The following is a 23,752-nucleotide window of genomic DNA, read 5'->3' on the forward strand; positions in this document are numbered from 1 at the left end:
AAACAGGAAAGAAAAGAAAAAGAAAAGCAATAGAGGGAATAAATTTGGGGGGGGGAATACAGAAATTGTTTGTAGAAATGTGTATTTTTCATCAACTGATCCCGGGGATTTTTCACCCCAGGTTTGTAACGACCTTTATTGTGTATGCTTTTGTGTAAAATCTTTTCTCCATCTGTCTCCCCTCTTGTCTCTCTCTTCCTTCCAGAGAGGGACTACACAAGTCTGTGTGAGAAGCAGCCAATCGGGCGGCTGTTATTCCGTCAGTACTGTGACACCAGGCCAGAGCTGAAGCGCTGCATCGAGTTCATGGATGCCGTGGTAAGTCTATGAGAATGCGGGTTCTCTTACAATTACTCTTGTTGACTCTGTGATTATTTTTCTAGCAAAACTCCTTCTTTCACATGTCATCTTTTTACTTGTGTGTGACCCTGTGTTTCCTCTCGTGGGACTGATACAGAAGAGGGAAGTTAGATCCTTCTGCCTGCCTCTTATTGGCAGCAGCACGAATCTTGGGTGGGGTGGGCACTGGGGCCGATTATCGCCTGAGACAGGCTGTCAGAAAGCAGAACGCAGACCCCTCCCCTTCCTCCATGCACTCCTCCATGAGGTCAAGCCCACGTCAGAGGCAGGTCCCCTGGGTGAGCAGGCAAACACAGGCCCAAGCTTGTGTCTAGGCCCCTGGAGGTATGCGAGAAAGGAAAACAGGGGGGAATCATGTTTATTTAATAACAAACTACATTAGTCATTTTCTAGGTAGGTGGACAGGCATGTACGTCGTCGTACATACTTGCGCCGGCTGAGGAAATGCGAGAAATGAAACCAACAGTTTAGCGCTTTCATGCGCGGTTGGTCCCACTGAGAACTCGGTGTTTTGGCCGCGATGTGTAGTAGCACGGCTTGGTCACATTCCCATCTGCTGAGCTTGTTTTCAAACAAAACATACGGCTGGAGGCAGTCAAACTTCAGACCATCTCCCTGCCTACAGCCATATTTGACCAAAAACACAATCTGTGCTGGTGTGATGGGGTGAAATCTGAGGCATCATCCTGGTAGATGACAGATGCAACACCCTAAGCGTGAAGACAAACATGTTGGCCAGTTTGCTGCTTTCACTAAGATGAGATATTTTGTCATCGGTAACACCTCTCTATTTGTTTGCAGTCCCATGCGTGTTTTTGTGTTTCTTGCTTCCTCTCTCTGTCTTGTTTCTTATTGACCACCTCCACCACTCTTTCCTCACTTCCCTCTTTTCCTCCCCGTCTCACCCTCTCGTCTTCTGGTGCCAGTGTCTCTCTGACCTTATTTGGAGTGATATTAAAGATGGTAGAATGAGTGCAGCTTCCTGCGCTGGTGCCATAGCTCACACTTCTGCTCTTCTTTGACAGGCCATGTATCAGCTCGCTGCTGATGAGAAGAGGAGGGACTGTGGACTGAATATTTTAGACACATACTTTAATAACGGGGTAAGACGCGAGAGCACGTGCACTTACAGTGATGGATGACGTGGCTGTAAATTATTTTGATGTTGGTCTAAGATGATCATGTTTGCCCACAGCTGCCAAAGTACTTCTTCTTTCTTTCAAACATCATTTTTAAAGTGGTTTTGTCAAGTACGTTAAACATTTTGAAATTGTATTTTTAAAGTAATTTTCTGACTTTTTTTTACTAACGTATAAGCACAAATATAGTATGGACATTATCAGCTTTGAATTTTTTGTCAGACATGTTGAAGGAGGCCAGCAGAGGTGGATTAAAGCCACTTCACAGAGGTTCTAAGTCTACGGTATCTTAAAGAATATGAATGTAGTTTTATCTCATGTAGAATGTAGTTTTAGCCTCTTTTCTGCCTATGGTCCCAGCTCGGCACGGCACAGCGTGGTTTTCCACTACAAAATAGTACCTACTCAACGTGGGAAACATGCCATATGTCTCTGCCTTTTCCAGCTGGAAACTGAAGCTTATAAAACTCCAAGAACCAGAGTCCATTGACAAAATCATCAATTTTACATCCTGACACACAGAAGCTGTTCCTCCACTGCTGCCGCCATCATGAAGTTCAAATGTGTTATCTTGTGTCTTCGGTGTTTCAAACCCTTTTTCTTATTCAAGAACAAAGCTAAAAAAACGCAGATTTTCTCAATGGACTTTGGTGTTTGAGAGTAAGCAGTTTTACAAGCGTTCAGACTCTGAACATATTCTTAAGATATCATAGTCTTAAGCAGCCGTAGATTTTATTAGGTGAGCCTTTTATTAAGTGGCTAAATTCTGTTTTTCCTCCTGCCCTCCTGGCAGCCGTGTTCTCAGTGGGAGCTGGTTCACGGAAACAGCGGCGCACTCAATAGTGCGCTTGGCAGCGTCCGTGTTTATAATGTGTCAACACCTTATAGAAACCACACTTCAACCAGAACTGTCAAACCCGAGTTGTCATCTTAATGTATAAGTGTGTCGTATGCATGTGCCCACACCCTGTTGTGGTATGACTTGGGGGCATTCTCACCATGAGAATTTCTATTTGATTTTTTTTCAAACTGGTGACACTGTTGTGAACCAAACCACGAGGTGAAGTGTGACCACAGCTTCGATGAGAGAATGTGTAGGCTCATAAATTGTATCACGTTTTAATGTGTGTTTTGGGGTCTGTGCCATATTTCTCTCTCTCCATCTGTCTTTCCGCCTCACTCTCTCTCTATATATAGAGTATATGTATATATGTGTGTATCTGTATATTTCCACACACAATTAAAGGAATACTTCACAGGTTTGCATGTAGCGTTGTATTTCTTGAATAGGGGTAGTATTTTTGAAAAATATTCAAGAAAATAGTCAAGAAATATGTTTTTTTTGTTACATACCCACCAGTGACACTTGGTCCTGTTAGCGTAACTGTTAGCAAAGATGACAAGTGAGGAATTAGCACTGCAGTTTCAAACCTCGGACCAAGGCTTCTCAACTCAGGGGAAACAGAGGTTGGGAAGCACAATTTCTCCAAAAATACTACCCCTATTCTAGTAATACAAAGCTAAATGCAACTTAAAGTATTCCTTTAAGTTGAGCTATGGCTGAGCTATGTATGCTACTAGCCTGAAACTGATTAATCAAATAAAGCGGCTATGCTAGGTGGCAACATGTCCCCTTTTAGCTTGTTTCTGTCTTCAAAATATGGAATTCTTAATGCTGACGAAGCATATATTCGGTCTCTTCATCAAGCCAAAACCTCACCAGTGTAGGTTTCCCTGTCTTTTTCTTGCTGTTGTCTACTTGAACATATACATGCAGTCGTAATTTGACTTCCAACTGCATTATATGTGTGTGTTTGTCCAACTTTTCTTAAAAAAATGATTGCAATTTCAGTACGGACTGTAGTGCTGTTGCCCTGCAACAAAAAGACCCCGATTCAATCAAGACCTGGTCGGAACAAGGGCCTTTTCTGCATGGAGTGTTGCATGTTCTCCCTGTGTATGTGTGTGTGTGTTTTCTACACGTTCTCCAGTTTCCTCCCACAGTCCAAAAACACAAAGAGGTTAATTGAACACCCTAAATTGTCCCCGTAGTGTATGTTTGTCCATGTGTTTGCCCTGTGACGGACTGGCGACCATGTCAGCTGGGAGTGACCGGGATAAAACGCTAGAAAATGGATGGATGTCGTAAAACTCTGTTAATGCAACAATTTCTTTTTCTAATGTTGTGTAAACACACATTTTGTCTCCTTAACCCTCTAGTCGGCGGCGCATCTGCCCGACATACCACAGGATGTAGTGGCCGGCTGTCGGGAGAGGCTGGAGCAGACTCCGTGTAAGGAGCTCTTCGATGACTGCACCAAGTAAGCCTCTATCATCCGCACACGACGTTCTCACAGGGCCATCTTTATTCTCCCTCTACAGATGTCCAACACTCGGAACACTCGTGCCATTAATTAGACGCTCGCTATTTGGAAGTGCGTCAGGTTTTCTTTATGCCCGTCAAAGTACAGATGCAGCAGCGGCACCAACATGTTCGCATTCCTCCAGAAATCGCGTGTGTTTGTCGAGTCTGTGCAGTAATGTGCCCTGTCACTAGCGATGATGAGGCAGCTGGCACCGGGAGGGCAGCAACACACACACACACTTACAAAACCACACTAACAAAAACACACGCACAGTGGAGGTGAATGAAATAGAGCAGTGGGCAGCGAGAGCATCCGGATGGCTGGCATGAAAACAACAACTGCCTTAGTGTTCCCCCATACACACACACACACACACACACACACACACACACAGACGCACACACTTGCAGGTGTTTCTGCTTCCTGTTCACAGAGCCAGGAGAAGCAAACAGAGCAGGGATTATTACCCCCAAATGTACTTCTCTTTACACACACACACAAAAATGCACCTCATCGTTACCTAGTGCAAGTCCAATAATTTAACTATATATTTAACTATGTCACAGTTAGTTTCTGTTGCCCGGGATTGAATGAATGATCTACTGGGAAACGCTTTTTGCTGTTTATTTACAGTTGGAGCAGTCGATGGCACTCGGTCTCGCGACTGCGCTGTGTTTTGATTGTTTGGCTCGCGTCGGCGATGGTCGGTGTTTGTTTGTTGATTTAAAGTGAATTCAGAGACTGTTTATGGAGATTTATGACTGGCTAGGGGATCTCACAAATGTGTTACCTCGATTAATGTTTACCGTCAAACCCCGTGCGGTAATCATGGCGTCGCATCACAAGGCGGTCAAGGAGGATTTGAATAGACACCAATAACGAGAATGACGAGCGGTTTTCTAAGCAGATTTATCGACATTTGTTGATAAATTATTTTACACTTGAATTTAATATTGAATGTATGATATCTGTGTTCAGATTGAAGGAAATTGTTACTCATGACTCGGAGACATGCAACTGAATTGCTGTCAGGGAGGATGTTATTGCTAAAGTTATTAGTATAAATCATGACATAAATATACCACATCATTACATCGGATGTCCAGCACAGTACGATCCGCTCCTCTGCAAATCGATAGGCCCCCAAGAAACCCACGTCTCCTCAGTCTTGGTAGAAGCCGTGCGTCTGCGAAGTCTCAACTTTAAGCCACACAGGCAGACGGATTTGGACTGGAAACGCTGTGACCAGCTTCTTAGTCACTGGAGCTCCCCTCCCCCCTGGGAATATTGGAATCTTCTTGATAAAACAGAAGAGAAGTGGGAATCATGACTGGGGGGGGAAAAAAAAACTCCCATTATTTTCTCAGCCTGTTCTTGTGTTTTTGGAAAACGCATGCGCGGTGCTGTTCCGGTGCTGCTGGATTTATAAAATCAATAATATATAGCAGTTTGTGGCAGTTGTGATAGACAGATATGCAGATTTTTTTTTCTCATTGATTGTAATGTTCTGCTTCAAACTATAATGTATGCACTCTGGCTGATTTGTCTTTTTAAATCAAGAGCCTTTCCCTAAAGTATATATAAAATACCTTATTCTAAAAGTATTCTCATTTTAAACTGAGACAAACACATTTATGGGTAGTATAATCCATTTCTGGCAGCAAACCCTCCTAAATGTTACACGCTTGATCTTTAAAGTAACACAATATAGGATTTTGTCATTCAAATATCTCCTTTTTACATTATTTTGATCACTGTACAGCGACCTACATTGACCTTACAGAACTTGGGGTTGCGGGTCGATACCACAATGACAAAAAATAACTATAAATATCTACTTTACGACATACAGTACAGTTAGTTTTCATGTGGAATATTTTGAAAAACAACACTCTAATCATATTTGTATAAAATGCTATAACATAGGCTACCACCACTTATATTTTTTGTTTCCCGTGGTACAGGGACCCCGAGAGGGAATCCTACATCGTGTTACATTTAAGGTTTTACCTAGTTTGAGGGTTGAGATGGTGAACAATGAACTGATATGACGACACAGCGCGAGGGCCTGGAACTGGGAAACTCTCAGAAAGTAATGAAAGGAGAAGAAAGAACGGCAAGAAGGACAAATTGGGAAAAGTGAGGACAAAATGGGAAAAGTGAGGAGAAGTGGAAAGAGAGTGTTTTTGGAGAGTTGTGGGGGAGAAACAGAAAGCAGAATGTACAAACACAGAAAAACACAGGCACGTGTTTGTTAGTAAAAGCCTCACAGCAGCAGCAGCAGCAGCAGCAGCAGCAGCAGCGACACTTCAGATGTTTTTGAATGAGATTCCTGTTCACGTTCAGTCATCACTCCTTCCACTATCATCATAATTTGTATTTCATTGTGGTATTTTCATTTTCTTCAATTTCCCTTTTTAAATTCCGGTACGTACCTCTGAGGGAAAGCCTTTAGGAAAGCATGGTGCTACACGTGGAAACATAACTTTTGGCAGAGCCACACACACCCACTGGAGGAGCATGTATTAGCTCACTCACAGATTTTTTCTTTCTGCTGCAGTGGAACATATGGTTATGTCATACCGAGAGTGGAGCATGGCCGTTCATTACGTGTGTCATCGTGACAACTCTGCGTGCCTTAACAAAGGGCCCTCTGCTGAGTCGTCTCCCCTTTTCCTCGTCCTTTGTGTAACAAAAGCCATTTTGTAGCTTTGTTTATTTCTACTCCCAGTGGTGTCTGTCTGAGACCAGGCACTGCTGTGCTCAGCTCCTGCCCTCCTGGCGCTTTCTAAGTTCACTGACCTAATCAGACAATGTGTGGATGAGTGCGATCTTAACACCCGGTAACTCTTTTAAGCTATTTAGGTTTTAATATGAGGAAAAAGTGGTCCTTAAAGATGTAATATGTAATATCTCTGCAGTCAAATAGCTAAAAACAACAAGACTAGTGTTTGCATAAGTAGATTTATGGGAATTAACTTTTCAAAATTGAAGCTTGGGAACTTAAATATAGTTGGTAAATAATTTATTGGCGCATAATCTTACGCTAAAACTATGAGATGCACTACTTACTGCAGGGCTATTCAGGCCACACCCCCATCAATCAATCAAACTTATGTTATATAGCACTTAGAGCTGAAACAAATACTCAATTAATCGATTACTAAATTAACCGTCAACTATTTTGATAATTGATGAATCGGTTTGAAGCTTTTTTTCATGATTACAACAAGATTTCTGATTGTTTTCGCTTCTTAAATGGGACTATTTTATGGTTTCTTTGCTCCAGATAACAAAGAAATCATTAATCATTTTTTGGTTTGTGGACAAAAACAATTTCATTCGAGAACGTCACAATTTTCCGGGTTTGACAAACACTGATCAACATTTTTCAGCATTTTCTGACATTTTCTGACCAAACGATTACTCGATTAATCTGTGAACTTAATGGACAGAAAATAATGGTCAGTTGCAGCTCTAAAAGCACTGTTCATACAGGACAATGCCACTCAAAGTACTTCACAGAATAAAAAACACAATCAAAGGAAGCATATTTTCTAAATTCCCATGGATTTCCCGCCCCACCGTTAGCCAAAAACATTTCCCACACTTGTTACACTAAATTCATAGAATCGCCTGTGGTGCAGTTGCCGTGGAGGCTTTACAGAATTGTGACGCAATTTAATGAGAACTAGAACAGGCAACAACATGCAGAGAGTACACACGTTCAACACTCCCACTTCCCCTTACCTCTGAGTCTACTCTAAAACAATGCCCACACATGTTGGGTCTTTTGTTGTTGTGTGTATTTGTCACTCACGGGTCACAGGTTCTTCTTGGCATTTGCCACCAAAGCTCTCCATGTACAACAACTCCCATGATTCCATGCTGCTGCATGATGTCATAAAAGTAGATCTTCTGTTTTTACTTTGATTTAGAGACTCCTAGAGGTAGAAGTTGCTGCATGTTGTACATGTAAAGGCCCAGTGTGTAAAAAAAAAAAGGGGCAGATTTGGCAGGAATAAAAGATAAAATGCGTATAATCACCAACATGTATATATGTTATCACCATATATAATATAATGTATATAATCACCAGGGAAGGGCGAGGTTAAACTTTACACACTGTACCTTTAACGCAGCTTAATTACAATGAGGGGTATTTTTATAGTGCATCTTTACAAGATGTCATTATAGAGTGTCTGAGCTCAGGAGCAGCACAGGGCAGAGCAATAAAAGCCTTTGGACATTGAACTTCTACTGCGTAGAACAAAGATCTCATGGGGACGGATGATGATAGACATTGAGCTCATGTGCTGAGCAACCGCGTCCTATGATGACATAATTTCAGTTTTCTTTTACACTGCATCGGGTGCTTCCCTTGTGGAAACTCTCAGAGCTCCCGGGCCCTGTTGCCAAGAACAGCCACCCCAGTGCTGTTGGTAACCACAGGCAGCTTTCCTCATCCTCCTCGGTGATGAAGTAATATGGTTAAGGAAAATCTCCGGGCCAAATATGAGCATCTCTTCAGTGTCTGGGTGGCAGAGGAGGGAGCTTGAGTTTGTAGCGTTGGTGTTTAGTCATGTGTTGTTGGCTGGCAGAACAGATTGTGATTACACTAGTCAGCAGTAGAGAAAGCTGCACCAGGGCAATTTTTCTGTTTGTTTTGTAACCACGGTGTTTTGGATCATAATACAGTATGTTGCCTCTCTACTTCTGTCGAATCGAATGGTTGTATTGTGAAAATACTATTTGTGTTAATTGCAGGACCTTCCCAGTGGATGTTATGGCCTTTGTACAACAGTCTTAATCATCTAATAAACATTTTTACTGGCGTTGTCTCCGTTGAGCTGCAAGTAGACCTTTTTAATCCCAATTATCTGCAAATGTGCCACTCGCATTGACTAATGCAGCATGTTTTTATGTTCGGAGTTGAATTGCGGACGAAAAAACCTGAAACTTTATGAAAATACCTCTTAAAGGTAGACTCTCTTTCTGCCATGACGTTGCTGCAACTCTCTTGTTGAATGTTTAACAAGCTAGCATAAGCTCTGCTCCAGAAAATGATCTCCCACGCTACCTTTAAGTCAGTATTTAAGTGGTATAAGCACGTAACTCTTGCTTGTATAAGCTTAGGTCCATGGTTTGACTTTAATCCTACTCTCTTCAGCTGTAGGAAGTTGGATGCGACGTGTGAAAAGCAGTTATTGTTTGTCAGTCATGATGCTCCTAGCAACAAGGGCTGATAGTAGGAGTGGACAATACGGCATTATATGGCATTAAAATGTCAGATAATTAAATATTAATAGGTTTTGCTCCCGAGTCAAAGTTGAATAAACCAGTTATCTGTAGTCTTAATGTTATTTATCAACCAAATGCAACAGACAGAGAAACATTTCATAAATCTGAGGTAAAATATTTAATAGCAATTAAAATGGCAAATGTTGAGTTTGCACAGTGCATGCACATTATTGATCAAATTACATTGAAGTAAATCTTGTTATTTGACTATTGCCCAGCCTTAACTGATTGCATTTGTTTGTGACTTCCTTGTTCTTCTTCTTCTTGTCCTAATGGAAATTTGGTCAGTAGAAATGTTGGCAGAGCCTGAATTAAATGTGAATATGCTCTCTGAAGATTGACCGGGACGGAAATTCAATGCACGACCACAAACGGCGATGAAGTAAATGATTAAAGCTTTAGTGCGTAACTCCCTGTCAAACTGCTGAATGTCCAGTGGTTTTTTTTATGAGCAGTAGATTTCACATTTTCAGTTTTGCTTTGCTTGTTGTTGACACGGGAGTTGTACTTCATCTATACTGAGAAAAACAAGAGTCACATGGAGCTGATGGCCTTAATCAGAAGCGTGTGAGCTCCGTTGGCAAAGGCTTGAATATAAATGGACATTCATTTATCGTTAAACCGTTGCACGGTGCGGCTTCAAGGGTGTCATCTGGAGTTCTCTTGTAATTCGTTCAGGGTTTCCTCTCCGAAATACACAACAGAGCGACCACATGGCAAATGCATTTCGTTTCGGGCCGATTCTCCTCTGCCCTCGTTTGTGTGCCGTCACCTGGGGATGTAATAAAAAAAGAAGAAGAAAGCAGTTGTAATAAACATGACTCCCCTAGTGGTCAGAAAGTCACAGAGCACTTCTAAAAATGTCATTTTCCAAGTAGGTAAATGTTTGGTTAAGTCACATTTTCCTTCATTTTCGTCAAACACAATGATTTTTGGCTTCTCTTTTAATCTGTCAACAACACTTAACACATTATAATCTGACACTTGACATGTTGGGGTTGTGTCTACAGTTCAGCTCATGCCTGTTTGGTGTGTCGTTGTTAAAGAGGACATGGACGGTGTCAGTCAAACCTCAACTGTGGTCAGGTCGTAGTAGTAGTAGGTTAAAAAGGATGCCTGCATGTGAGTCTGGAAAGGTCATGTCAAAGAGTCGTGCTCCAACAACTCTCGGAGGAGTGACGATTGACCTGCGCTCAGGAAAACGGTGACCTTTCCTAGGAATTTCACAAAATACGGGGTTTTATTCTCTAACTGTCTCTGTACGTGACGTAATCAGATTGACACAGAAAGACTCACATTTACACTTCAGCTCAGATGAGATTAGATGTTCTGCATAACCTGCTGCTCAGTAAAAGAAAAAGAAGGGGAGAGAAATGTCCTCAAAATCCCCTGTTTCCTGGTCAGGTCGAGTGGAATGTCTCTGTTCAAAGGCATTTTTCATTTTTCACGGTGGCGTATCCACACTTGAGTTTTTTTCCCCCGTCTTTCCACTGAGAGCAGCTTTGAACCGCAACAGCGCCAGCGACGCTTAAACAGACACACGCACACACAGGATACATACAGATATGTACAGTATGCACGTGATCCAGGGAGAAGTCGGATGAAGAGGATGTGTTTTGTAGTCACTGCAAAGGCGTTTTCTCAGTTATGCAGGTGTGGACGTTTTGGCACAGACTCTTACATGAGCATGTTTTATTTATTTTGTTTTATTTTACTTCCTTCTTTCCTGGTGACATGTACATTGTTCTCATTAACTTCTTGTCAAAGTGGTCACCGCTTCTCTTTCTCTTCCTCCCTCCCCGCAGAATAGTTCGTGATTATCTGAGTGGAGCTCCGTTTTCCCTCTACCAGGAGACCATGTATTTCTCTCGCTTCCTGCAGTGGAAATGGTTGGAGAGGTGAGTAGTTTGTGGTCGACTGTTAAACCAAAACATTCCTTTCTTACTTTAAAAAAAAAAAATATACACATTTATCACATTCATCAGGGCTTTGACTCAAGATCTTGCGAGATCAAATCAAGCTTTTATCTATTGATCCACACTCCCTTCCAGTAGGTGGGGCTGATGCACATGTAAAGTTTGCCTACTAGAGTAAGACGCTGTCTCTTTTTAGCTATTGTCACTGCCCCATCTGAAACCCTATTGGTTCTACATGTATGCTGCCAAAGTGTGGCTACTTCTGTACCATACTGGACCAAGCCAAACCATACCAGGATGGAAACACAGCACTACAGTGTTACAATATTCATGTCTTACTGGTACATTTTTGATTTTATTAAAGACTGGAGTCACACATTTTGACAATTGTTCCTCCCTAAATATTACTGATTTTATACTCATCAAAACATTCACCTCCTATGGCCCGTTTCCACTGGCACGGCATGGCACGGTTACCTGGTACCAGATACTCCTTTTAGTACCTGCTCCAAGCGAGCGCAGACGATACTATGCGTAACGTAGGAGAGGAACTGAGGAGTCTGGCGCATTTAGTGACAGCACTGTAAACCCTGCCGCTGTATTTCAGTCCAGTGACCGTGTCAGGCATGGAGTCTGTGCCGCGGTCACGGAGGAGTCGTTTTAATGAACTGATTCTAATGATTCAGTTCCACTGAAAACAAGTCAGTAGTCACTCGTTTGTGTGTGTGTGTGTAAAACAATGTCACGGCAGTTTCATGCAGCCGTGCAGTGATGACTCCGCCTACGTTGAGTAGGTACTATTTTGTAGTGGAAAACCAACCCGTGCCATGCCGTGCTGTAACGAGTCGTGCTGGGACCATAGGTGGAAAAGGGGCTTTAGTCAGTTAGTTTCCCTTATTCCATGTCTTTGTTTGCTCCCTTTTAAACTTCCAAAGAGATGGTAAAAGCAGTCACTAATTAAATATAAATATAAATTTAAATATAAATATAAATAAATGTATTAAAATGTTGTAAAAAATACTGGGAGGCACAAGAAGCATGTCACTATACAGTATATACTGACCAGTAGCAGGAGCAGTGTTTGCACCAAAACACAAAGGTGGTGCTGCCAGTGAGTGTTTTTGTGTGACTGGTAAATAATTGATGTGCTTTGCATAATAGCTGGGTGGAAAAGCAGCCATCAGGGTAGATTAATAATATATTAGAGCATTACTCTGTCTGCAGAGGCACGTGGTCCGCATAATTGGTAATAATCAGTTTTTCATGTCTGTCCATTTTGTCTCTTTATCCCCTTTTCTTTCTTTCTTTCTTTCTTTCTTTCTTTCTTTCTTTCTTTCTTTCTCACTCCTCTGTTCATCACTGCAGGCAACCAGTAACCAAAAATACCTTCAGACATTACAGAGTACTAGGGAAAGGTGGATTTGGCGAGGTGAGTGTCACAACACCCGGGATATGAAAAGCTGCATTAACTGTTGCTCCAGTGGCGTGGTTGTTGGTTGTTTAAGTTTTCATGACAGACAACATTATGTTCCTTTTACACATCGCGTCTGGAAATGAGACGTTAAAGGCGTACTTCACCGCTGGAAAGATGAATCTATGTAGTAGAAATGTGAAATAATATTTGAAGCAAGTGCCTTCTTGGCCGAGAAAGGCAGAAAAATGTAATTTTGGCTCATGTAGATGAACGACAACACCCCCCAGCATGCACTGCGCTCGCTGCCCCCGAGCTTCGAAGCAGACAGCGCTAGTTGTGTAAACACACCAATCCCTGTGAGGAATTAAATGTATAATAAATCTAAAAATACAAAACAAAATACTCGCCACACGCAACTGGTGCTTGCCGGTGTTCACCGCGAGACCGACGGCCGCTGCGCGAGTCAAACGATGCAAATCGCTCAGTGGAAAACTGAGGGAGGGAAGCACAATTTTTTTTTAAATACTACTGCTATTCTAGCAATACAAAGTCACATGTAAATCGGTGAAGTATTCCTTTAATGTTAATATTTAAAATTGCTATTAAGTAACCTTTAACACTGTGTTAAGGCAGCACTGTCCGTGTCTCGTGTGTGTGGAGTGTGTGTGATAATCCCCCTTTTTTTTTTCCTCCCTTGTTGCTTGTTTTCCAGGTTTGTGCCTGCCAAGTACGTGCCACCGGTAAGATGTACGCCTGTAAAAAGCTGGAAAAGAAACGTGTGAAGAAAAGAAAAGGTGAAGCAATGGCACTAAACGAAAAACGCATTTTAGAAAAAGTTAACAGTAGTTTTGTAGTAAGTACTACCTTTTTCTTATTCAACCTTTCATCAGAATTGTACCTGTTTTCCGTTTTTGTCTGTGTGAGTGTTTTTGTGTGTGTGTGTGTGTGTGTGTGTGTGTGCGTACCGTCTGTAAGAGCGTTGTTTGTCATACCTCCAGGATCCTGCAAACGAAATTGAATGGCATGTTTGCAAAGGCTGTTGATCTGCTGTTAAAGACGATCGCTGCGACTTGAGTCGTGTTTGTTTTAATGACTTTCCTGCCAGGAGGGAAGCCTGTGACTCGCTCTGGAAAGAGACGCGATGGCATAAAACTATAAAAGGTGGGGTAAATTTGATCGTTGACCAATTTCAGGTGCAATGCAGACTGGCCAGCGAGGCGAGCGAGTGCATTAGAGTCATGTGCAAATTGAATTGTGCATGCACCGCAGCGCTCAACAACAAATCCTCCACTGTATTTTCATAACAAACTTGCAAACATGCCTGATTTGATTTTGTTTGGAGTTCACTGTGAATCATTTGTGCATGTGTTCTTAATGTGATTGAAATCTGTTTTTGATGTCCTGATGGGGGATTAAATGTGCACAATTTACACTCACCAGCCACTTTATTAGGCACACACGACACCTACTGTGGAGTCAGGAGTGGCACCTGCTGTTGGTTGCTCTGCTGCTGCACTCCACATATGCTTCATGTTGTGTGGTCAGAGTTGGTTTTCCTCTTGTTTTAAAAGCCCCCTCCAGACCTGATATGCACGTCTGTCCTCAGTGACTGCGTCGCTCGTGGATCACGCTGAGCACAACTGTTCAAACTCGGCATTGAAATGCGTGGCCTGTGACCACATGAGCTCAGATCTGGCTTCCCACGCCCTGAATTCAAATACACACTGACGTCATGACTGTTTGCGAGAACAAAATTATGTTTTTAACAAGTCTGACAGTACAGATGTGTCTGGTGTGTGTGTGTGTGTGTAATGGCGTAAAGCCGTACTTGCTTTTACGTGACGTAGGATTTCTTTGTTCTCATGGTTGTGAAGTCCTGTGTGTTAATATTGTGGCGATGTCAGTGTGCGTGCATCTATGTGTGTGTGCACATGTGTGAGAGACGGAGTGAAAGGTGCAGTGAATCAAAGCACTCGTTGCACTGCTGTCACATAAAGTACCGTTTTAACCATAACAAAAAAAAATCATGTGATGATCAGTGTCAATGTTGTGATTGAGGCTACAAATAAATTAGCACATGAGTGAAACATTGAACTGCAGGGGGACAGAGGGGCGTTAGCTGAGGAGGAGGAGGCGTCGTCCTCTAATCCAGCCTGAGGATGGATTGTGTTTATGCATGTTCAGGAATGTGGCCACATGCGTCCCCAAACCGACTATGAATGTTGTTTTTGTGAATGGATCTGAGGACGCATTCAGACCTGCGCTTGACACAATCCGCATGTGATCAGATCACTCGGAGGATGCATGTTAAGGTCTGATCAGGGTCTATGTTGCTGTTGCCTTTCTATCGTTCAGTCTGGTCGTTCTCATGTGACCTCTGGCATCAATGGGGCATTTTCACCCAGAGAAGCTGCTGCTTACTGGATATTATCTCTCTTTCAGGCCCATTCTCTGGAAAAACGATTCGGTTTGATACAGAATGGTACATGTTTTGTTATTTTTGCATTTCCATTAGTAATAGTACTAAAATAACAGGCCCCCACTGTTCCATTCTTTGGTACCCTTCCCTGGGGGTATCAGAGTAAAATGGTACCCCCGCCCACCCATGACAGTCAGCTGACTGGGCAACAGAAGAATGGCACTCCCTTGTGATCGGTTTAAATATCCCATAAAAGTCGAGGCTATTCTCATACAAAGCTCGACGTCTTGTTGAGACTAACATCCACAAACCGAGCAGGAATAAAAAATAGAGCTGCTGGATTTCCTCCATTGTTGTCTGGTGTCATTCCATGTCGTCATGTCTCCGGGCTCAGCCTCCACTCCGCCCACTAGGGCTGTCAAAATGCTATTCCATTTTTTTATTAAAATTTGTTTTACGTTTTGAATTTTTTTTAAATATTCAAATTAGTTCCAACAGCCCATACCCCGCCTACCAAGTATCATTTACCATTCCAAACCGTACCATTCTGTACCAAACTGAAATGTACCTAGTAGAAAATCCTAGTAGATACCACATTCAGAGTCATTTAACTCACCTTTCTTCCATGCCTTTATGCCTAAATGCCCCAGAGTTGCAGCCACGTGATTGGCTGATAAGTAGTAAAGCTAATGTACCTACAAAAGCAGCCAGTGAGTTTGTAAATTGTTGGTTACAATGCTGCAAAACAGGGTAAAGTAAGAAGTGGATTTTGGGCCACGCCGTCGTGCCAAGCTTGAACACTTCTCAGGGAGTCACCTCGCTTTTCATTTCTTCCATGCTACACTCAAGTCCTCCACTGAAGGGCTGGATTTACAGCTCGACAGTCCATTAACATGTAAGATGATATGTTATAGGAACAGTTCAAGACCTTAAAGGGGATACATGGATACTTTTTATTAAACGCAAGACAAATGAGTAGCAAGAGTTACCTTTTGTTTACTCTATAAATCGTTGTGTAACAGTGCATATGTCTTATGTTTTTTTTCTATATTGTCCTCCCCACTTTTTTTCCCCTTCACGTGTTCACATCATCAAGACTCGGGGCACAACTGGAAAACTTGTGTGCAGTGTGCTTCATTTTTCCATTTCGTCCAACTCTACGCACAAAAAACGCCTCAGGTGCTCGGGCAGCAGGAAAAGAAAACTTAGCTTTGGCTCCGTGCTCCAGTTCTCTGAAAAAAATTATTGTTCCAATGACAAGAAAATTACAGCAAGTGTTCATTTAACATTCTTGGAACATGTCAAGGAGCGACTGGAGGGATAATTTCTGGTTTGTGGCTCTGTGTGTACTCTGACTTAATTGGACACAGTGTGGGACACGGTGTGACTATTTAACGGCACATAACTGTGATATTGATCTGCCGCACAATCGCCGGTACTGTAACGGAGTAGAGGGGAGTCTCTCTTCCCGGTGTCGAGGCCAATGGTTTGTGTTTGGACGGTCGGATGAGTCGGTTTCAGTTGCAGTGTGAGCTATGCAGCTTGTCCTTGTTTTGAGTGAGTCATGGCAGGAACGTGTATAGGCATGTATGCGTGCACACACACACACACACACACACACTGGAGTGGGTTTGTTACAGAACCTCAGACTTGCAGCTCCTGTCACCTGGGAATGGCACATGATTCTCTCTCTCTTTCTGTGTGTGTGTGAGCATGTTCCCATCTCTGTGCTGCAGGCAGAACTGATGACTCTTGATGTGCCTCTCTACCTACGAGAGTAGCTCTGTTGCCTAGCAACACTGACCAAACAGCAGTAGCAAGGATAAGAGTCAAGTACTCAAACCACTCCCCACCCCCATCTCGTTGTCCGTCTTTACCTTTTTTTTTTTTTGATCGATGCATACTGTTAGTCAGTACAACCTCTATACTGTTGCCGTACGGTACTTGCGGTTTTAAGCAATAACCCATCCACATATTTGGTGTGTGGGTGTGTGTGTGTATAATATGTGTATATGAGACACAGAGCAGGGTCAGCCCACTCTTAAAGTCTCCTGTCAGTGAAACAAAGGTTCGACACAATTGTTAAAGGTGGAAACAAAGTCTAGATTTTAATATCGCATTGAATTGTCATCGTATGAGAAGTCTATTTATATATAACCAATCATTTAACACATAAAAAGATGTCAGGTACTCGAGGTTGAGCAGGTGACGGGGATCACCAACAAATTCAACCAACAGACCAAATTCTTGTCCCTGGGCCGCAGGTACAAACATAGAGAACCACAGCACGGTTCATCTCGCCGTTCACTGTTTTGTTTGTCTGTGACGTAAAGGTCAACAGGAAGCTGATTCAATACGCACTAGCTTATAGAGAGATACAGCGCCACCTACAGAGGTGGAGCTGTACTTACATGGGCCGATAAATCAATTTCCTTCTCCGCGTGTGTGCTCGGCCTACGGCCTTAGCTTAATTAATCTGTGCATGTAAACATATTGAGTGTGATGAAGGAAATATTTGGTTTGACCCTGGGTTTTGTGAAAGACACTTTAGATTAGATTATTACTTTAGATTATTATTACCACTAGTTAACCAGTGTGTTGTCTTTTTTTCGCCTGTATTTGTTGCTTATCGATCACAGCCACTCATTCCCATTTGCTGCCAAATCACGCCCTAGACAAGAATCCCCTCGAGTGCACAATCTTTATTTTAACGACATCATTGAACTAAATCATCCGTTTTTCAGAGAGATGAAATGACATACTGTGCTTTTAAGAGTAAAGTCATTTCCAGTAAGCTAACTGACTCGGTTTGTCTTTATTTTCATGGTTTTGTTGCATTAGCAAAGATGTCGAGCATCACGGGACTCTGAGAATTTTTGGTTCAGTCAGTTTGGACATTGTGTGTGTGTGTGTGTACGTGCGTGCGTGGCGACCATCTATGACTGCATACTCTGCAGCAGATGGAATTCCTCCTGATGGCAGCAACATCCTGCTTGTACACAACATCACATGCAACACCCACTGTACCCTGCATGTCATTGACCCACGGGGGGGAGGGAGAGAGAGAGGATGGAGGGGAGGGGGATGGAAGTTGGTGGGAATGAAGGGAAGCAACGAGAGAATAATTGCGGGATTAGAGGGACATGAGGCAGCAGATTAATGACTTTCTGGTTTTCCATATCTGTGATATTTCTCCTTCAGGTTCTGTGTGTACATTCTTGTGTTGCATTCTTGAGATTGTGATGGTGTGTAACAGATGATGTCTTTTCCACTTTGAACAAACTAAATGAAACTGTGACGCTTCTCTAGCAACCCTGTCTCTTACCACCACTCTTCCCTCTCGCTCCCTGCTTTCTCTCTTCTCCCCCGCCGTCCTCTTTCTTCTCGACTCGCCCCTCGTCTCCTTTGTTACCGCTGCCCCCCCCTCCCCCCTCGCCCCGGATTTGCCTTCCTCTCTAGGTTAGTCTAGCCTATGCCTATGAGACCAAGGATGCGCTGTGCCTGGTGTTGACCATAATGAATGGAGGTGACTTAAAGTTCCACATCTACAACATGGGCAACTCTGGCTTCGACGAGCAGAGGGCCATCTTCTACGCTGCTGAGATCTGCTGTGGCCTTGAGGACCTGCACCGTGAGAGGATAGTCTACAGGTTAGGCCACAAAGGGGGGGGCTAGAAACTGTTTGGGGGAGAAACGTGCAAATGAGGAGTCAAGTTCAAAACATGTAGAACACATGGCCTTTCTAAAATATCCCACAGTGATCCTAACTTTCTGTCTCAAATCACCATCGAGCATAGAGCGCAACAATTTAGGGGTATTTTGTGGTTCTTTGTCTCAGAGGACTGATGTCGTGAGAACCGCACTAGGGAAGCACACTGAGTATAAGAATTTGCCTGCAACTGGATACATGTCCTGGCTTTTAAAGGCTATTTGCAAACTTCAGTTTAGTCGTCCATGCTAAATCACTTTAGATACAGGAGTCACTTACAGCACTTGTATTATTTTCTATGTTGTCGTCGTCAATGCTATCGCGGTGTCATATTTAAATGACAACAGTATGCGTAACAGTATCATGTAGCACCGGTGTCGCGGTTTTGTACTAAACATTGTGCACACTCGTGTTCTTTAGAGCTGCAACTAACGATTATTTTCATAATCGATTAATCTGCCGATTATTTTCTCGAGTCACCGGTTAATCGTTTGGGCCATAAAATATCAGAAAACCTTAAAAAATGTTGATCGGTGTTCGTCACACCTGGAAATGATGACGTTCCCAAATGTCTTGTCTTGGCCACAAACCAAAATGATTCACTTTTAATGATTTCTTTGTTATCCAGAGCAAAGAAATGAAGAAAATACTCACATTTAAGAAGCTTAAACAATCAGAAGTCTTGTTTTAATCATGAAAAAAGCTTTCAAGCGATTAATCAATTATCAAACTAGTTGTCGATTAATTTAGTAATCGATTAATAATTGATGAATTGATGAATTGTTTCAACTCTAGTGTACTTCATAGCATGTTTATAAATGACTTTAATGGGGATTCTGCGATGCAGTCAGTGGCATGTTGGCTAACACTAAACACTGTGAACAGAGTCCACTTATCACGGACAACATCACACACCAACCAGCTAATGAATTATCTGAAGATGATGATGAAGAAGAAAAGGAGAAGCTTTAGCTTATCGTACATGTTACACACACGCATGTGCGTTTACATGTATTTTGCTCTCGATCACATTTTTCCTCCGGTTAGACACGAGCACATGACCATAGACCGCTGCAGTGATAACAGTCACCAAAGAGTCGTCTCTGTGTTCGTGAACCCAGCCCCTGCGTGTCATGAGGATACTGACTATTGGCCAGTTGTACAAATTCACACTGAGGGAGCTGTCTTCAGGTCAGAACAAAAAAGGGCGATGTTATCTTTGCTATCTCAGGTTAAGCCTTTAATAAAAACTCAGAGGAAGGTGTGTCGATTGAAAAAGAAAGTACAGCAGTTAAACAGTGGAATCTTCCTTTAACCCGTTGCCATAAAAAGAATTGTGTCTACATCACTGACACAGTACTGGTGTCAAAAAGAAATAATAGTGAATGTAAAATAGATAATAGTTAATGAATGGTGCAGGGATTTTACCGAGGTGTGTCGCATTCACAAAGTAATGCTAACGTAAACACTGATGTTCTTAGACGACCCGTGCACCCCCTGACACACCACCCACATGCTCAACTAAACACACACACACACACACACACACACATTCTTCTTTGATCTCTGTTTATGTTACGGCAGACTCGACAGTTTAGCAAATGCGGTCAAGGTTTGCATTAGTCGAGTGTCCCGGTATTTATAGCCATTTGTAAGAAGGTAAATCCAAAAAGGACAATGGCTTTCCAAGCCTCTGAGTCAGGAAGTTGTGACGCAACATTATTGAAAGCAGATCTACAGCTCGGGACGACGACGACGCGACGCGTGGTAGCAAATAAAGACACACGTGTGCAGATAATCTATAAGCAGAGAGGCTCGAGAAAAGAAAGCACACGGACAATAAAATGTCAACGAAACGAGTCAATGAAAAAGACATTTGTCCAGGATTGTGTTTTTATGTTCTTGACGTTTGTTTTTTTTTTTTACCAACAGGGATTTGAAACCTGAAAACATCCTTCTGGATGATCGTGGTAAGTTTTCTTTCTGTCCTCGTTTGCTCACAATGTCCAAAGAAAATGAACATTTTGTATAATGTGCAAGCAAGCACTGCTGCACAGTATCTCCCTGTCTTCTTCACAAGCTGAAAAGTCATGTTGCTCACATCACGCTCTCTCCTCTGAGTCATACTCCTGTATTATCTGTTCTCTGAAACGTGATCTTATCTCGAAATTGAGTTATCTCTTCCACATCCCTCTAAAGCTCCTACTTTTCTCATTCTCCGCCATTACCACACACAGAATATCATGAATGAGATCACTTCAGTTTAGTAACATGACTACTTACCATTGTTTTTTATGGGACATTGGAGTTCTTTCATCTGTAAGCCATTAAATGAAAGTAGAAGTGCGTCTTTGTTGATTTATTATTCTGCTTTTTTTTTTTTGTTAAGGACACATCCGAATTTCAGACCTGGGCCTTGCTGTTCAAATCCCTGAAGGAGAGACGATACGAGGGCGAGTGGGAACTGTTGGATATATGGGTAAGATGCTAAAAAAAAAAAAAAAGAACTTAACCCTTTGACACTAAGCCTCGCCTGGACTTCTTTTCCATATTTTATCCATAAAAGGCCCAGAAATTGGCCATTTTTCCAGGATAACTTCAAAAATCTGGCAGATATTTACAACTTAATGTTAAAATAGTGTATTAAATATTTAAAATGATGAAAAAAAGGATGTTTTATTGAGAAAAAACACTGTAGTTGTACATGAACACCAGATTGTGTGAATTTGAACAGTATAAAACACATTTAAAATAACATTTGTTTGAGTCTTTGTGCAAAAAATGCAAACTATGTACAAGCGTTTTTCCATCTCGCTCCTTCGCTGGCTTCCTGCAACAGCGCGAGTGTAATTACTGTAATGACCACACGTCGACTTTGGCTCTCAGCTTTCAGAAACTGGTGGAATTTTTCCGGTAGCACGAACCGTTGCGTTATTACAGCAGACGTGTCATCTTCGTTACGCTCGGTGTTAAAGGGTCAAAACCATACGTTTAGAAACATTTTTGACCTCTGTTTTCTTACCTATCATCCCTCCCTCCCTCCCTCCCTCCCTCAGCTCCTGAAGTGATCCAAAATGAGAGCTACACCTTCAGCCCGGACTGGTGGGGGCTGGGCTGCCTGATCTTTGAGATGATCCAGGGCCAGTCACCTTTCCGCAAGCGCAAGGAGCGTGTCAAGCGGGAGGAGGTGGACCGGCGAGTGCGCGAGGACCCGGAGGAGTACTCCGATAAGTTCTCAGAGGAGGCGAAGGACATCTGCAGACAGGTGAGAGGGAAACGTTGCGGGTGACAGATGACAGGAGCGGAAAAGGGGGTGAAGAAATGAAGCACAGCATAATAAATCAGTTGTTTGAGAGTCGTGGCAAATGAGGACAGCGATGGATGCTGCCAGACTGAAAAGTTTTTGAGTTATTGAATCACTTTTACTTTATTATGTCAATGCAATGTGTCTGTTTCAGATATATTCAGATAGGTCTACTGGCAGAAAGACATTTTAAAACAGTCTTTTTAGGCTGATTAGGCCAACCAGTCTTTGCCTTTTTGCAAACATGTTCATTATTACATACTAATCAGGAAATGATGACTTATTGTTTAAACATTTTCTTCTCAAAAGAAGTCGCTAAAAGTTGCCAAGACAGTCAAGGCAAAGGAAATGAATAAATGTAGAGAAATACTGACTATATTTGACTTAGAAGAAGATACAATAGAATGTACAGTATAGACAGGAACGAACCAAAATATAGAACAAATATGGGCCAACGGCTGCGCTGTGTTTTTGAAGGTCAGCATCTGCCACTGGAAAACCCATATCGATTGACCTCCACTCATGTTGTTGTCGTTGTTGTTGTACAAGTGCTGTTTTAAAGTTGTCAGTAGTTATTAGGTCAGCACAGACCTACGTGTTTCCTTTGTCCCATGTCATGATACTTTTTAGCCAAGAGCCATCTGTCCGTGTGCGTGTGTCGTACATATTATCCTGGTCAGGATGAGGCAGACCATTATAATTTTAATTAAACGTGTGCTTGTGTTGGGTGTGTGTGTGTGTGTGTGTGTGTGTGTGTGTGTGTGTGTGTGTGCATATTGAGAAATCATTTGTACTACGTGTACTGTGTGTAATGATGGGGAAGTTATGCAATTATCATACTAACAATTACATGTCAGGGATGCACATGGTAAAACAAACTTACTGAGGCTCAGGACTTGGGTTGAGTTTGGTCAATCAACAATAACTGTAAAGTGGTGGTTCGGCTCGGTCTGTACGCCCGGGTTCAAGTCAAATTTGGATAGAAAAATGTGATAAAACAAATCATGTGACTGGGCAACATGGGATCTAAACACCACTATACTCATTTGACATAGTTTTGAATGTAACAGGCATTTGTGTTTATTGAAAGGTTACGCACTGCTGCTTATAGCCTACACTGTATAACCGGTTTTTGGCCACTTGGAGAGTTGAACGAGCTGCAGTTGCAATAATGACATGATTGTGTTTTTGAAGTTGAAACTATGAACAGCACATTCTGTACATGTTTGCTGTTAAACCATTTTAGTGTGCTAAAATGTCGAGGTTTAAATAAATAAATCACGAGTTGCTCACAACTTCGTCACTCCCCGTCCTCCACAATGTCACTGCTCTGTGCTGAAAGAGGGAGCCAGTGAGCCGCGCTGTCTCTGCCAGCAGCAGGAGGGGATGGGACATTTATTTGTGGGACGTGGTGGAACATTATGACCCGAGGTTCAGCAGACTCAAAGGCTCCCTGGGGAGAGGAGGAGTGGTGATGGAGGGGGCGGGGGGTCCAGCAGTGAGAAGAAAGGGTTTCTCCAAGAAATGGGTGTAAGATAATAAGGAAGGAGAGAGGTGGTCGTGTGGGTCTGCTTTGAACCGCTGTGTAAATGAAGCAAGAATTACACTGGACAAAGAACCAAGAGTGGAAAATTAGAGATGCGTTTAAAAAATAAAAATAAAAAATAAAATAAAAGTGAGAATCCATCTGTTTGATTGTGAAAACCATCAGCTTTTAGGTGAAAAGAGGACCAGTAAGAGTGTCCACTGGTAGCCAAACCACTCAACAACACTCATCCACTTCACAAGCCCGCTGTACCGTAGGTGGTGTGGTGGTACTATTAT

At 42.4% G+C, this 23,752-nt stretch overlaps 1 protein-coding gene across 3 annotated transcripts in view; it reads left to right on the forward strand.

Annotated features, from left to right (window-relative positions):
- Positions 1–23,752, forward strand: part of grk4 (G protein-coupled receptor kinase 4) — a 53,145-nt gene that overhangs the window by 25,345 nt on the left and 4,048 nt on the right. For 2 of the 3 annotated variants that reach the window (XM_044027733.1, XM_044027734.1), the window contains exons 3-12: positions 206–318; positions 1,386–1,463; positions 3,720–3,820; positions 10,972–11,064; positions 12,448–12,511; positions 13,209–13,349; positions 18,375–18,565; positions 20,557–20,594; positions 21,014–21,103; positions 21,681–21,889. In XM_044027733.1, coding sequence (XP_043883668.1) covers positions 206–318; positions 1,386–1,463; positions 3,720–3,820; positions 10,972–11,064; positions 12,448–12,511; positions 13,209–13,349; positions 18,375–18,565; positions 20,557–20,594; positions 21,014–21,103; positions 21,681–21,889 — 1,118 coding nt within the window. Of the gene's footprint in view, positions 1–205; positions 319–1,385; positions 1,464–2,235; positions 2,594–3,719; positions 3,821–10,971; positions 11,065–12,447; positions 12,512–13,208; positions 13,350–18,374; positions 18,566–20,556; positions 20,595–21,013; positions 21,104–21,680; positions 21,890–23,752 lie in introns of those variants that run through there. The other variant, XM_044027735.1, reaches the window with a different exon arrangement.

Source organism: Solea senegalensis, linkage group LG6, assembly GCF_019176455.1.
Source record: "Solea senegalensis isolate Sse05_10M linkage group LG6, IFAPA_SoseM_1, whole genome shotgun sequence".
NCBI classification, from domain to species: Eukaryota; Metazoa; Chordata; class Actinopteri; order Pleuronectiformes; family Soleidae; genus Solea; species Solea senegalensis.